Raw genomic sequence first — 16,260 nt, forward strand, 5'->3', positions numbered from 1 at the left:
ATCTTGCTCTGTAAAGCCAGGCATAGTGTTGTAGGCCTGTAATTCTAGATAATTCAGAGGTTGAGATGGGACCATAAGTTCCAGTTCTACCTGGAGCCAGGTATAGTATCCCAACACTTGGGAGGCAGAGCTAGGTGAATCTCTGTGAGTCTGAGGCCAGACTAGTTTACAAAGTGAGTTCTAGGACAGCCAGAGCTACATAACAGCGAGAGACCCTGTCTCGAAAAAAAAAAACAAAAAAACAAAAAACAAAAAGATGGGTGGGGGAAGAAGAGGAGGAGGAGGAAGAAGTAAAATGATGATGATGATGATGATGATGATGATGTGATGGTAACAACAGTCCCACCTGGGGTGCAGAGTGTATTTAAGAACAGCCTGGGCAGCTGCCTCAAAATTTATAAAGGGCTGGGAATGTAGACTGACTGTAGGGTGTTTTCCTGGCATGAGGAGAGCCTGGGTTTCATCCTAGTACCAAAATTAAAGAGTCACATATTTCCAGGCGAGTTCCTGCCACAGTCTTCCATATACTGGAGTAACAAGCATATGCTACCACACATACTAGCCTGCTCTGTAAAGGTATTCCGTTTTATTTTAACACTTGAAGTTAAGGCAAACATCTTTAAACTCCTTGGTAGGTAAATACCACTGTTGGAGGCGTGGGTCAAATGTTGAAGGTCCATTCCTTAGGGCGTTGTTCAGCACAAATAGCATCTGAAATACTTGAAGAAGCAACATAGAGAACTGGCTAGAGCAAACCTGTCCTTTCTGTGTGGGACGAGCGTGGTCACTGAGTTTGTGTTGTCTGAGCTAGGACCTTCTGGATGACCTGAAGTCAGAACTGACTGGGAAGTTTGAGAAGCTGATTGTGGCTCTGATGAAGCCTTCGCGGCTCTATGACGCCTACGAACTGAAACACGCCCTGAAGGTAAAGGGCACATGCACGGGGCCTTCTTTCTGTTGGTAACGAGCCTGTGTTTTATTTGACTCATTTCAGCAAAGGATGCTCAGGAGACAAAACTGTGGGAGTCTATAAGAAGTAAAGGGTGGCCAGGCGATGGTGGCGCACGCCTTTAATCCCAGCACTTGGGAGGCAGAGGCAGGCGGATCTCTGTGAGTTCGAGACCAGCCTGGTCTACAAGAGCTAGTTCCAGGACAGGCTCCAAAGCCACAGAGAAACCCTGTCTCGAAAAACCAAAAAAAAAAAAAAAAAAAAAAAAAAAAGTAAAGGGTGTGCCATTTAATCTTCTTGTATAGTCAAACTCAAAAATGCTGTCTAAAATTTTGGCGTGCTGGAGTTCTCTATACTTCCATTTTATCATTAGGCTTTGGAAAGGTTACAGATGAGATATTTTAACTTTTAAAATAGAAAGGCGGAAATTGACTGTGTTGAAACATTTGCTCAGACACTGACAGGAGCGACTTGTCCTAAGTGGGTTCTGAATTGGTAGACAAAGTAAGCAGCTCAGGGATCCCACCCGCACAGCGAAGGACGGAATCACCCAGACAGGAGGCTGGATTTGCCGTGTGTCTGTGCCTTTCTGCAATTACAGTTCTGGAGTCAGTGCGACCTTAGGACCTTGAGAAAAGGGCCTTTTAACAGAACACATCTCAAACACCGTGAGCAACTCAGATTTTCCCATAGGACAAACTTAGGTATTTTATTGTTCGAGTTTTTGAAAAGAAGCAGAAATAGAAACTATGTTATCTTAAACAGAAAACCTAAACTTAGCCACATTGCTGCTTATATGTTCTGACGTAGCAGGGAAGGCATGACGTCTATAAGCACAGAAAGGGAAACCAGTTAAAACTATTTTTCAGAAACAGAAAGTGAGTTCCTGTAAGAGACCCCATTGTCGGCCATCTTTCTGTTCTGCTACCTGAGATGATCTGTCTAGGCAATAAGGGTTGATTTTGGCTCATGTCCACAAATAACTGGCCCCAAGGTTTTGGGCCTGTACTCAGGCAGGAGGCCAGTGAAGAGAAGAGACAGCTGTTGTCCCGTCATCTCCTTAAAGACATCCCCCAGGGACCTAAAAGCTTTTTAAGGGTTTGGTTAGCAGCCCCTAGTGCCATCTGGGGGCCAAACTTTAACATTTGGGCTTTTAGGAGGACAGCATTGGAGATCTCAACTCTAACGGTATGTTTGATCGATATAGAAAAGTAAACTTTAGTTTTTGTTGTGCAAAATGAAAAGTAAAATAGAATTAGATAGAATCAGATTGCCACTGGAAAGCAAATCAGTGTAGAATTTGTTAACTCTGTAGTAATAGACCATGTATACAAAGAAATCCATGTTTTTTGGATATTTCTGTAATTATGTAATTTGGGTAACATTCAGGGAAATAGTTTTCCTTTTTTATTTTATTGACATGTTTTTTTGCCATTAAAAACAAATCTTCCAACAGGGAGCTGGGACCAATGAAAAAGTATTGACAGAGATTATTGCTTCAAGGACACCCGAAGAGCTACGGGCCATCAAACAGGTTTATGAAGAAGGTAAGCAGCTGGAGATTACTGCCTTCCTATCCTCATGTGGCTGTGGCCCCTGTAGTTCTGATTGTCGGCTGAATAAACTGTGAGTCAGTCAGGCTGTTCTTCTTCAATAAAACCAGATGGCAAACAAAATAATCAAGTAAGGAACAAACTTGACAACACCTGTAAGGGAGATCCAGTTTGTTTTTGCCTGAGACTTGCAGACACTATAGGAATAGACTGGCCTTTTCTTCTATGTTAAGTTTCTTCAAACAACTTCAACTTTATGCTAGATGTTAAGAGCTATGTAGAAGACATTTTGGGGAGCGGGAAGAAAGACTGAAACCCTTTTCCAGACTGGAGTTGATAAGACATTGATAAAGGTATGCTGTTCATCTGCTGGGAGTGCTTGGCTAAAGCGTCTTGTATTTTTGGATGTTATTTTTCGTGTAACCTATTTTTTCCATCTGTGAAAACACAGTCTGTATTTTAGTCTGGTTCATATGTCAATGCTTTGAATGTATTCAAGACCATGAAATGAAAATGAAGAGAGTCTGATCTTGTCCGGTTTTTATGTTGTTGGACTCAGCCTGGAATGTTAGCCAGTGGTCATGGCTCTCTATGTTCAAAGCTTGTAGAATTTAGATGTGATGTTGTTAACCCACTAGGTAAGAACAGTGTAAAATGTATGGCTACTAAACCATTACCCGAGTCTCTCTTTCCAGCTTCTCTTTGTACCAGAGATGGTCGCTCCCACTATGGCTGAAGTGACACACATATCTCAAAGTGGCAGGCAGTCATCTTCAGAGCTCTCTGTCTAGGGGTGCTGATGCTGAGGACTGAGCATCTCTGATGCTGTAATTGTCCTGGCTGCATCCTGCTCGGTGTGTTTCTGTGCATGGCTGTGTGTCCACTGCTGCCCTGAGGACATAGAAGGCATGCACAGCACAGTTCTTGTCCTTGGTGAGGTTAGAGTCAGTAGCTAAAGGATGATGAAATTTAGAAAGTCACACATGAAAATATTAATTCAGGATGCAGACAGGAGGGAGAGGGCATTGCAGCTTTTGGGCCTTCATAATACAAATGAGATATTTGGATTTCAAGAGTAGGTGACATACTGAGTGTTCATTGAAAAATGCATGGAAGGAACAAGTTGAACGTACACACAGTGCTGCGTTATCTAGCCTTAAATGCGGAACTTCCGACATTGGCGTAGCACAGGTCAACATGGAAGGCATTATGCAACCTAAGTGAAGTGAGCTGGTGCAGAAAGACAAACACTTCGTGATGACTTCACTTGGGTAGGCTCCAACCAAGTGATAAAATAGGTAAAGCTGTAGAGTAGAAAGTAGTATGGTATTTGCCAAGGCCGGACAGGAGAGACGGTGAAGAGAGATGGTGGGAGATGGTGCTCACCAGACAGTGAGGTGGGGGGACAAGTTCTGGGGATGTGGCTGGAGCGTGGAGACTATTCATAGCACCGTATCGTACAACTGAAATTTGCTAAGGAACTAGAGTGTTATACCATTCACAGAAAACCACATGGGGGTGCCAGTAACCATTTCACAGTGTATCAAGCACGATGTATACCTTAAATACACACATTTATTTATTTATTATTTATTCCTTGTCAGTCAGCAAACTGTGGAGGAAAGGCTAAGATGGGTCTCCAGTACTAAAGGTAACTTTGATCATCAGTTACCATGGACCCTGTGCTGAGGAGCACAGACTGGGGGATCTAACGGAGCCTGACCATAGGGAGGAGGGCACAAGTGTGTGTGTTATGGGTTGGTAGGGAGTGTAGAGAATCTGCATGCCTGAAAGATGAACGTGGCTGTGAGTCAGTGGTATAGGGGCTGATCGAATGTTGAAGGAACAGTTGAAGGAGGGAAGGGGGTTTGGGGCTAGATGTGATTGGATCGATAGCTCTGTAGGGAGGCAGTGAGGAAGTTGTGTAGTAATTATGATGCCACCGAGGTTGCGGGGAGGTGGCGGCACAGAGTACAAATCAGAGCAGCGAATGTAGGGGAGGATTTGGTAACTAATTACGAGTACTGGAGTAGAGGAAGGAATCAGATGCTCACAGGCTTTGTATCTGGGTAGCTGTTTCTCACACATAGAATAGAAGGGTCGGGCTTTTAAAATATTCTGCTTTCAAGTGCTGATTAAATATTTTGATGCCTTATAGCAAGACCATTTTAAAATAGCAGCTTGAGAGTTAGCTAAAGGCTCCATGACTCAGAAGGTCTCAGTTCTTCCTTCCTGTGACCTCAAGTTGAGGATTTGGAACCTGAGGTGGGGGGGGGGTCATACTTTAAAATGTCATTGCTGTCTGTCAGAAGTAACTTAATCGTTGCAAAGGGAAAATATCTTACTAGTGGAAGATATAACCATGCAAAGACAAGAATTCTGAGGATGGAAAACATCTAGCAAAAAAAAAAAAAAAATCACATAAAACATTCGAAGAAGCAAAACTTCAGCTAACAATTACCATGCTTTTAAGCCTCATACTGTCCTTCTGTCTGTTCACTTACTAACATTTGGGGAGAGAGTTTCTAAGTGGCTGTCATAATTTAGGCTTGAGTGAATGCTTTTGGGGGATGTCAATAGAGCCCATTTTCATCCAGCCGCTCACTTACTGAATTTGCCATCCGTGTTTAGAGCACTCATTGCTGGCATAGAGCAAGTTTTTGTTAATCAAATATACATGTCTTCCTGTATGTCTTGTTCATTTGGTAAATGGTCCAGGGTTTTTCTGGTTGAGACATGCTATGAACAAGTGTGAAATCATTGTTTTGCAGAATACGGTTCCAGCCTGGAAGATGACGTGGTTGGGGACACCTCAGGTTACTACCAGAGGATGTTGGTGGTCCTCCTTCAGGTACTGGTAGAGACTTACAGAGTTGACTAAGGGGCGGGTTGGAATGATATGCCCATATTAAGTTAAGGCCACTTAAAAATCTTTCAACAATTCCTGAATATTGCAGAGTCCCACTCTGAAGCCCACATTCTGCCTGTACTTGTTTGTGCTATAGAATATCTGATTCAGACTGGAAAGAGCCAACTCATTCATTCGTTTTGGGCAGCTATATGCAACCTGTTCACTCATAGACTTTAGATTCAGCAAGGTTGTGCTGGTTTGGACACTGCTGTGTGCCAGTGCATCATGCTGTATGGGTGATATGATCTCAGCACTGTAGGGTGATATGATCTCAGCACTGTAGGGTGATATGATCTCAGCATTGTAGGGTTGATATGATCTCAGCACTGTAGGGTTGATGATATGATCTTAGCACTGTAGGGGTGCTATGATCTTAGCACTGTAGGGTTGATGATATGATCTTAGCACTGTAGGGTGATATGATCTTAACACTGTAGGGTTGATATGATCTTAACACTGTAGGGTTGGTGATATGATCTTAGCACTGTAGGGGTGCTATGATCTTAGCACTGTAGGGTTGGTGATACGATCCTAACACTGAAGGGTTGAGATGATCTTAGCCCAAGCACAGTTTTCCAGGGAGAGAGCATGCCTTGGCACAGGCATCAGGTGCATCTTTCCATCAGAACAAAGATGCTCTGTGGTCCAGTGTGTGATGTCCTTTCTTACAGGCAAATAGAGACCCTGATACTGCGATTGATGATGCTCAAGTTGAACTGGATGCTCAGGTAAGTAAGGTGTATTATATGACACTTTGTTATGACTTAGAAATAAAAAGAATTTATAATAATGAAAAAATCACAACGTGTATTTTAAGAACCTTAACAAATATATTTAGCAGCTACCTACAAAACATATGACCCAAAAACGTACATTTTTCTTATTTTGATCTGGCCAACAAAATAACTGTATCCAAAGCTGAAATAAAATTGTATTGCAAATTACAGCTAGACATGTTCTTTATCATCATTCACAAAATAGAGAACTTTATTTAAAAAAAAATCCCCGTGTTACTGTTCCATTGCCATGATGGAAGAGGTTTTATAGTAGGATAAAATAAGGAAGAACAAATAAGGAGTTTATGGTACAATTGGCATTTTATTACAATTGACGTGTTAGTTTATCTCAGCATTAGGAAATTCTGTTTCCCTTGACAGTGTTGTAAACAGAATGACTGTTCTTTTGACAACTACTTTTTTTTATCAACCCCCAAATGAAAAATTTCACTTCAGGGACTTCTGCATACCAGTGCGGTCTCAGTGTGGCTTATGAGACAGTCCCATGTGAGGAAGAAGGGTTAGGAGATGTGGAGCGTGAGCGCTGAAACCTGGCGGTTGGTCCTAGAGTCCTTGTGTTCCTGGACTCACCCGCTGTAGCCCTGGCTCTGGCCTGCTTCAGTTATGGTGCCATTGAAAAGGGAAGATCTGGTTGACCACTCCATGCAGCTGACTTTATATCACGTCAATAGTCATCTGGCTTTGCTAAAGAGGGAAAGGTTATATTTTGAGTGGTTGATTTCTTAACAGCTTCAATCATTGTGATCCCGCCCTCACTGGAGAAGAAAGGAAGGGTTTGCTGAGGGCTGACAGTCCAGTATTTCACTGGAGAAGAAAGGACGCATTTGCTGAGGGCTTACTGTCCAGTATTTCACTCATGCCCGTCCTGCCTGGGAAATATCAGCTGTTCCATGTTCCTATCTAAGCCCTGCAAACTTAAGGGCTCATCTTCCTCAGGATAAAGTCCAGGTCTATGAATGTTTTTCCTTAAACCTTGTAATCCTTGTCTTCAGCCTCCCACCCCATCCTGAGTTCTCTTTCCTTCTCCTGTTTCTACCCTGTCTTTTCAAAAGTCAGTTCCCCTTAAGATGCTTCCAGTGTAGCCCTTCCTGACCTTGAAGACATGAGTTAGGTGGCCCTTATGCAAAACTGAAGCACCCCAGGCTTCCTGTCCCTGCCTTCCTACCTCAGCCTGCTTATCTAGGGCCCTGTGCCAGTTCCTTGCCGGCCTCATCTAGGGCCCTGTGTCAGTTCCTTGCCGGCCTCAGCTCCTACAATAGCGCTGGCATTCAGTCAGTCACTGATGTGTAAGGGTCACACTCCGTCCAGGAGGCCTTTCCCAACTGTGATCAAGGAAACAAGCCCAGGTCCTCAGAATAACATTGGAGCTCCAATTCCCAGCCTGACTCTGTGACCCCAGCACCCTCTCTCTTCCCCCAAACAAGCCTCATGGTCAATGTCAACTCCCTGTTCTGGTTTCTTATCTTATGAAGCATTTATTAACTGTAGGTTAAAAGCTCAGATCCAACAACTCCACCTTCTCATAGAGGAAGGGCAAGAACAGACATCAATTGAGTCATCGATCCCCCAGCTAGGGGCTTCACCCCGTTTCAGATGACCACATGGCTTTCCAGGCATGGGTTTCTTTAGACTTCTGTGAGAGACAGTGTAGTTCTGACATTCCTGCTCTCAGGACTAGGCGCTCTGGAGGTTTTTCAGTGGCAATGGCTTGGAAAGCCAACTGTAGTCTCAGATGACAGAGGGGAGACCTACATTAGGGCCCCATGGGCAGACTTCCCAGCAGAGCTGATGTAATCGGCACTGTGTTGTGTGAGGCCTAGGGAAAACACTCCCCTTGAACCTTCTCATAGATTTTTTTTTCCTCTCACCATATGTTGCATGGAACCATCTCTCCTGTTCATGGGCCTCTGAGCACTGGAGATCTTGGGCTTCAGTTCTGGCCCTTCAGGTCAGGGTGGGGCCATGGTTCTCATAGACTCTCAGGCACCAATGTCCTTATCTGGGGACTGTGTTGATTACCCAGCCTGTGGACACATCGGCTACCTGTCATGCAGCAGATGTGACCATTTAGGATACTGAAAGTGAGAATTTGCACATGTGAATACTGCCTCATGGGGCGGACTTTAATATCCCCCGACAGAACCCAGGCTTTCCTTCCTTCACCATGGCCAGGACCAGCAGAGAGCAAGCTGCACTGGCCACGTCCTCTTGACTGTTCGCACCAGTGACCCAGCTTTGTGCAGTCTGCTTCTCTCAGGGCTGGGGAGCCACACCCCCCTCTACCTGTTAGCAAAGGCAGCAAGACTGGCTTCAGAGGTGGGACCTGTGATGTCTCGGTGGGGCAGAAGTGGCGACAGAGGGCTTTGGAGGTTTTCTCTACTGATACTTGGCACTGAGGCAGGTCTGTTATCTTGGGAATCTGAAAAGCCACAGTGAGTCATTCACTTGGGAACTGAACTCACAGGCAATGCTTCACTTTTTCTTATTACTTTAAATACGTTGAATCCTTTTCACCTTTTGAAAAATGTTTTCTATAATTTATTTTATGCACATTGGGGTTTTGCCTGTGTGTCTGTCTGTGTGAGGGTGTCAGATCCCCAGGAACTGGAGTTACAGACAGTTGTGAACTGCCATGTGGGTGCTGGGAATTGAACCCTGGTCCTTTGGAAGAGCAGCCAGTTCTCTTAACTGCTGAGCCGTCTCTACAGCCCTCAGTCTCACCTTTTTTAAACGTGTTAAACTTATTTAATATTTTCAGAATGTTAAAACTGATGTCTGTCATCTTTCCTGCCCAGTTCTTGCTCTGGACAGAGGATTGAACTCTTAGAGAAAGGAGAGAGGAGGAAAAGGGAATTGTGTTTGTTGAGCACAAAGATGTATGGAGGAGTCTTATCTTTTAATTCTCTGTTGGTAAAATAAAATATAGCTCTAGATCACTATAATCACATGCCTGTACCACCAAGATCAAGAGGCAAGTTACTGTCCTGTCTTGTCTTTATTTGGAGTGATTTTGAGGAAGAAGGCCATCTCCAGGCAAATTACATTCCTTTGGTTTAACAAGGTTATGTCTGTTAAAACAGTAACTAAAAGCCAGGTGGTGGTGACCCCAGCACTCGGGAGGCAGAGGCAGGCGGATCTCTGTGAGTTCGAGGACAGCTTGGTCTACAAGAGCTAGTTACAGGACAGGCTTCAAAGCTAAAGACACGCTGTCTGAAAAACCAAACAAAAAACACAAACACACAACCCGATAACCAAAAGGGTATGACCTTGTAAAAGTTGGTACACCTCATGTGACCTCAGATATCATAACGTTCATGTATAAGTTTTGTAATTTATTAATTACAAATTAATATAATTATAAATATAAATATAAATTATAGGTTAAATTTATTTAACTTGTGCATTAACTTTGTGATTATTTCAATTTTTTATATCAAAAGTAAATATGGGTACTCGGGTGGTTTCAAAAGTATAAGTGCTCTATAGTTCCCAACCACTGTGCTCTCCTGCAACGTTAAGCGTTTCACCATGAACTGTGTGGCTGTGTACCGAGGTGTTCTGTAGCTAACTCTGCTTACATTACTGATGTAAACAGGAATTATGGAGTTTGCTTTTTGCCACGTGCTATAGACATGACAGCAACTATAGGATGAGCAAAACAAACCCCAGACAACTCTTCATTGAGTTGCTTTCCTGTCTGTGAACCAGTGTTCAACAGCGAGATGGCAGGAACTCTCGCAGACCACGACATCTCCTAGAAGACAGGATATTCCTGCCAACATTTTGGAAACATGAGCTCCTGTGTCATTTCTGTGCTTCGTATGTGACCCATTAACTTGCTGCACAGGCAGGCAGATTCACTGTTCAGGAAGGTACAGAGTGCTTGGGAAAGCAGAAGAGTGACTGACTCACGCAGGTGGTTCATTACAGGCGCTGTTCCAGGCTGGAGAGCTGAAGTGGGGGACAGATGAAGAAAAGTTTATCACCATCTTTGGGACACGCAGTGTGTCTCATTTGAGAAGAGGTAAGTACAAAACAAAAACAAAAAATCCAACTGCTTGAGACCAGTGCTTTGGGAAATCTGGAAAGAACATGGGCAAATCTGAACAGATACCTGCCCCAGAGAAAAATCAGTTTCCACTGTTTGATCAGGAGAAATGGCAGAGTGCTTGACACTGCTACTGTTGCTTTTACAAAGCTAGGTGTCCTCAGCAGTCCCATCACCCTCAGAGGTCCAGGCTTTAGGCTGGAGTCTTGTCAGGCGCCAAGGAGGGTCACATCCTAAGAACTTGCTGCACATTGGTCCCTAAGATTCATAGGCATCCATTCAGTGCAGCTGTCAGTACCAGTTGAGAATTAGTTTGGTGGCAAGTGACAAAAAGCCCTCATCATGGCTTTAACAGTTGGGCTTTATTCCTGTGGGTATGACATGGTGAGTTGGCAGGACCTGTATCCTTCTGTTTTCCTGCCACACTGTCCTTAGTGTGTCCCTTCTTAGGCTCGTTACCTCATCATCACAAGGTGGCTGCTGTGGCTGCAAACCTCGTTTTCACAACAGGAAGAGGAGAAAAGGTTAAATCAGTTCTACTTGTTGACCACCTTTTAGAAGGAAGGAGAATCTCTCCCAGCAGATTTGCCTGTTGCTCTCACTGATTAAAACCAGCAAGAGGCCAGGAAATCAGCATCTGTGAAGCCATGTTTAGAAGCTTAAGCCTGCCCAGTTCCTCAGGCAAGCCACTGTCACATCTGGGTCTCATTTGGACATTCATCCTGGCTAACAGGGCTCTGTCTGTTAACTTTAGACAAAAACTAAAAGTGTGCAACTCTGTGATATTGTAAAGATTGGCCACATCTCAAGTGAGCCTTTGGAGAGCAGAGACAGGAGGGTCAAAGTTGAGGCCAGCCTGTGTGACAATGCAAATTCTTGTCACAACAAACAAAAGTAAGTTCAATTTTGCAAACTTCTAATTAATGACATGCATTACAACATAAGTAAACTGTTGCTTAGGGCTTGGCACGGGTTGGCCCTGACAACCTGGAAGGGAGGGGTTTCTTCATCAATTGTGAAGGCATGTTATTTTTTATTTTTCTAGTGTTTGACAAGTACATGACAATCTCAGGATTTCAGATTGAGGAAACCATCGATCGAGAGACTTCCGGGAACTTGGAGCAGTTGCTCCTGGCTGTGGGTAGGTGAATTCACAATGTGTGTAATATTTCCTGTGAGATGATTTTATTCCATCCAGTTGAGACTAAATCTGAAGATAATCATGTTTCTTCATGGAAAATAAGGGAATGACATGGTGTTGGATGAACTGAACTTCTGAGTTTCCCTTTGGGAAGTCTAGGCTGAGGTTGTGGATACAGATTATCTGATTATTTGCCCAATTGTTGTAGGTACTACGGACCTTAGTAGGACTCATTTTAGAGCCACATTAAAAACAGTTCAGCCAGGTGTGGTGGCTCACACCTTTAATCTCAGCATTCAGGGGCAGAGGCAGGAGGATCTCTGTGAGTTCAAGGCCAGCCTGTCTACAGAGTGATTTCTGGGACAGCCAGGACTGCGACGCAGAGAAACCCTGTCTCAGAAAAAACAATAGATAGAAAATAGTACTATGGACCTTTGATGCTGGGGACGTTACCACAGCACTTGCAAGTGTGGCTTGCCTTTGACTCCTGTGTGGTTTTCAACTACTTTGAACACCGTCCTCACAGCTTTGCATGCAGACTGAGAAATTATCATCTGGCTAGGAAAAAAAATGTGTACCTTCGACGTGATGGGGTGGTGGAGATGGGTGGTGGTTGTTTTCGGGTTAAATCATTAAGTGCTCAGAATTACCGGGGGGTGAGTCTGCAGCTGACTGTGGGTTTTTATCCGTCCACCAAATCCTGAGGGTTCCGGTCCTGGTTTCACATGGTCTGAAGGCGGCGGCCGGTCTGTCATCTGCCTGCCTGTCCTGAGCATTTGACATGGAGCTCATTCTGGCTTTTTGTTTTGTGGAAAATGAGCAAAAGTTATGCAAATAGCCCCCTTTAAAAAGTCACCTTTTACATGAACAAACCGCCAGTGAGCTGGACGCTTGGCTCTTTCATGATGAAGACATACATGGAAGTCACATTTAACCCCCAAACACCCATCATCCCATCTCCTAACTCATCAGAGATAGAGATTTTTCCCCCAGCAAGATGATAATTTCTCAGCCTGCCTAAAAAGCGATTTTCCTTAAACTTTGAAAATGAAGAATTAAGAACCCTCACAGCTGAAGGATTGTTGTTGTTGTTTTTTTTTTTAATCCCATAAAGTTTCTAGATGCCATGTGTCCTTTGCTGAGTGGACTGTGGTCTGCACAGCCAACTGTGTCCGCTGTATGTGGCGGGAGGGAGGAGGAAGCTTCCCTGACAGTCTGGCCCAGCATCCAGACTGCAATGGCTACATACAGACTGCTTACATGAAGTTTTAGTTTAGATGATTAGGAGAAGACACAAGTGCTCCCAGAGGTTATAGTCATCTTGTACCATTTGACTGAACATTTGGAACAGAAACTTCCAGTGACTTACATATCAGTGGCGAAGGCTGTGGCGTGTTAATTACCCAACAAAGACTGCAGAGAACAAAGGGACCCAGAAAAAACTTGAGCCTCTGGTCCAGTACCTTTCTGTGCCCACACAGACCTCTGTGGAGAACCAAACCAGCACCTACAGAAATATTTGGTGAGGGAGCCCTAGCAGCTTGCTGATGAGCCCCTCTGCAGCACATCTTGCTTTACGCTTAGAAACAGGGCTGAGAGAGCACATGATGCAGTTTTTGCACCGTGATTATGTCAGTCTTCTCATGTCAGAATAGCATCTGACAGCCGTGTTATGTGTTGTCCTAGTGAAGTCTATTCGGAGCATACCAGCCTACCTTGCAGAAACCCTCTACTATGCGATGAAGGTGAGTAGACACCGTGAACCGTTAATGTGCCCTTCTCTGTCTGATTACGCTTCAGACAACAACCTGGGAATTCACATCTTCAAACGGGTTGCCTCTCCCTACTAAACTGCTAAACTGAAGTGACTCAGACCAGGGGTGTTTGATGCTGTATGTGGAGACTCAATGCCTGTGTTCTTTCTCCTCTAAAGGGTGCTGGGACGGATGATCACACCCTCATCAGAGTCGTGGTGTCGAGGAGCGAGATTGATCTGTTTAACATCAGGAAGGAGTTTAGGAAGAACTTTGCCACTTCTCTGTATTCTATGATCAAGGTAGAGCTTCGTCTCACATTAGAAATGCAGAGCCAGGCCGTAGACGGCACGCAGGAAATGGGTGAAAGAACCCTCCAGTTCCTGTGCTTATAGGGTTAGAGCTAGGGGTCCCTAGGAGGACAAAGGGGGAGTTGGATGTCAGGCCTGGCCATGGTCCAACAGAGCCAAGGCTTTGCCCATGGCTAGAACATGTCCTTCTGTGTTCATTGGTATCGACTGCCTCTGTCAACACTTATCTCTCCTCAGTTTTTCTCTGGTGTCAGGTCATATCTGCGGCCAGGGACCAAAGCAACACAGCAATCACTGTAAAAGGGAAGCAAGTCTAACCTTGGAGTTCGGCCACGGGTCTTTTCACAGGCTTTCCTGTGGGGGCATTAAAGTTCCTGTGGCCCGTGTGTAAAGCAGGGTCTTAGTTTAGCAAAGCTTTGTCCTTAATGTATGTGGTGGGTGTGTGTGTGTGTGCTTGGACTGAAGGGCTCTAGAGAGTTGGCACACTTAAGACACTAGTATTTCATACATACTTGGGGCTGAGGCCAGCGTGAAGAAAGCATGTTGTGTGCTTGTATCTGAGGCAAAGCCCTAGCACCCAGTTGGGCCTGTACCTTCGCCTTTGTTAGCCTGAGAGAAACTGGGAGTCTATTTGGAAAGCGTGATGATCTTAATATACTTGGGAAAGTTTCCTTGCCCTCTCTTTCTAGATGGAAGAACCTACTTCACTGTAATTAAGAGAACAGCTCTTGAGGGGTGAAATTAGAAAGTTAAACCAAGCAATGTTGATAGGAAATTCCCTGCGTAGCATTCCTGTTGCGGGAGTCATGAGAAGTTCCCAGTCGGGAGAAAAGTCATAGCAACACAATCCCTGCCAAGATAGCTCCAGATCTCTTATTTCCTGTGGCGTTTGTGAGTCATCGAGCTAACTGTGTCTGGTTCCAGGGTGACACATCTGGAGACTATAAGAAAACTCTGCTGCTGCTCTGTGGAGGAGAGGACGACTGAGGGAGCCAGGAGCACATGGTGCCGCAGCCTCCATCAGCATCCCTCAGCGTGTTGCCTTCCTGTGCCTGACCACCTGCCTTACTCGTGCTAGTATGCTAATCACCAGATGTGTCACAGATGACAATAGATGACAATCCTCCTGATCTCCCTGTTGACATTAGTGCTGGCCTTAACTCCTGCGTGTGTCTAAGTCTGAGTTATTAATATTGTCTGTAGCGGGGTCAGATTGCTTTTTATAATCTTTTTAAAGCTTCTTTTATATTAAGTTAATAACTATATTACCTTGATCGGAACCTTAGCCGTGAAATTGTGAACTCCTAGAAATGCTGCCAATTAGGCTCAGTGCTTTATCAGACCTACAACATTATGACGGTCATATCAGGAAGATTAATGACAAATAAACATTCCCTTCCCTCGGAATCCTGTGTGCGTCAACAAAGCTTTTCTAATATTGATGCTCTTTTGAAACCTGGCATTTGACGGTGGTATTAGTAAAAGCTACAATTATAGTGCATCTTGGAGTACCGAAAATACAGCCCTGCAAACCAAATTTCCTAATGCAGAAAGATGAAGGATGGTGAAGGAATGGGGGCTTGGGGAGGTGTCTTGGCTGGGCGTGGGGTGGACTGGTACGCAGGTGCATTTGTGCACATGTGTGTGGGTGGGTATACGTGGGTGTGCGTGCATGCATATGCGTGTGGGGTGTGTGTGTGTGCCTGCGTGTATGCATGGGTGTGTGTATGAGAGAAAGTTTCCTGGTGACGAAGAGGGAAGAGGTTTATTTCCTCATCAGCTCACAATCCTGTGTGTTTCTTACTAGCAGAAAAAGTACTTTTTGCACAATCTAAAATTTCAGAGTGCCAGCTTTCACTTTTGCTCTTTGCCCTCTCCCCTTTGAAGTAATAGCACAAACAGTATTTTTAGAAGCATTTCTTCAGCTTTCCTACTACTTGCCTGTCAGTTTCCTGCATCCAGGGTGCTTTTCCATGGAGTTATTTGCTATTTGTACTTACGCTACATATCCAGGGTTACCTTTTTTCTTCTAAGTAAAATACTAATCTCCCTTCAAAAAATTTAAATAACAGTAATCCTTTCACAGCCCTCAGTGCTCTACAAAACCACTAAGGAAACTGTGAAAATTGTGTGTGAGATCATGTAAAGTTGGCTTTCCCCTCCCAAGCTCCACAGGTGCAGAGCCATGTTCCACATTACATGCATCAGCTGGGCAACAAACGCTGACCTACTCAAGAGCCCCGAGCTGGGTGTGGTGGCTCACACCTGTAACTCAACACAGAAAGTTGAGACAAAAGCTGGGAGTCCCAGGCCAGCCTGGGCTACAGTGTGAACTCTATCAGAAAAAGAAAAATAACTCTTTTGGCTTTAAATAAAGATGGAAACACTTTACCGTGTGTTGTATTTATCCAGTTTGTAACCCTGCCACGGGCCGGCTCAGTGGAGCCACTTAGACGGTGGGAGAAGCAGGGTCTTGGTACTCAGGAAGGCACGAGGTCGGCGATGACAGACAGTCCCAACTCACAAGAGAGTGGTTTGAATCTGCTGTGATTTGACTGAATTCAGGTACCTCCTGTCATAGAGGTACCTGATCCTAACAACCCATGACAGGTGCTGAGACAACATGTGGCCTTGAGCTTTAAGGAGATGAAGCCATGGTGGCATACGGCGCTCAGGCCCCCTTCACTCTTGCCATGGTAGAATCTCTTGCGGCATTGAATCTTACATTTAGCGATTGGCAGCAGCTATGCCGTGCAGTTCTATCGGGAGGAGATTACTTACTGTGGAGGGGAGAAT

At 44.6% G+C, this 16,260-nt stretch overlaps 1 protein-coding gene across 1 annotated transcript in view; it reads left to right on the forward strand.

The window, feature by feature from the left end:
* Positions 1-15,855, forward strand: part of Anxa5 (annexin A5) — a 30,527-nt gene extending 14,672 nt beyond the window's left edge. The window contains exons 5-13 of the mRNA XM_038347419.1: positions 812-925; positions 2,406-2,496; positions 5,274-5,353; positions 6,085-6,141; positions 10,141-10,234; positions 11,304-11,399; positions 13,086-13,144; positions 13,333-13,455; positions 14,389-15,855. Of these exons, the coding sequence (XP_038203347.1) occupies positions 812-925; positions 2,406-2,496; positions 5,274-5,353; positions 6,085-6,141; positions 10,141-10,234; positions 11,304-11,399; positions 13,086-13,144; positions 13,333-13,455; positions 14,389-14,451 (777 nt within the window). The 3' untranslated portion in view covers positions 14,452-15,855. The remainder of the gene's footprint in view (positions 1-811; positions 926-2,405; positions 2,497-5,273; positions 5,354-6,084; positions 6,142-10,140; positions 10,235-11,303; positions 11,400-13,085; positions 13,145-13,332; positions 13,456-14,388) is intronic.
* The last annotated feature ends 405 nt before the right edge of the window (positions 15,856-16,260 follow it).

This window comes from Arvicola amphibius, chromosome 11, assembly GCF_903992535.2.
Source record: "Arvicola amphibius chromosome 11, mArvAmp1.2, whole genome shotgun sequence".
Taxonomy (NCBI): Eukaryota; Metazoa; Chordata; class Mammalia; order Rodentia; family Cricetidae; genus Arvicola; species Arvicola amphibius.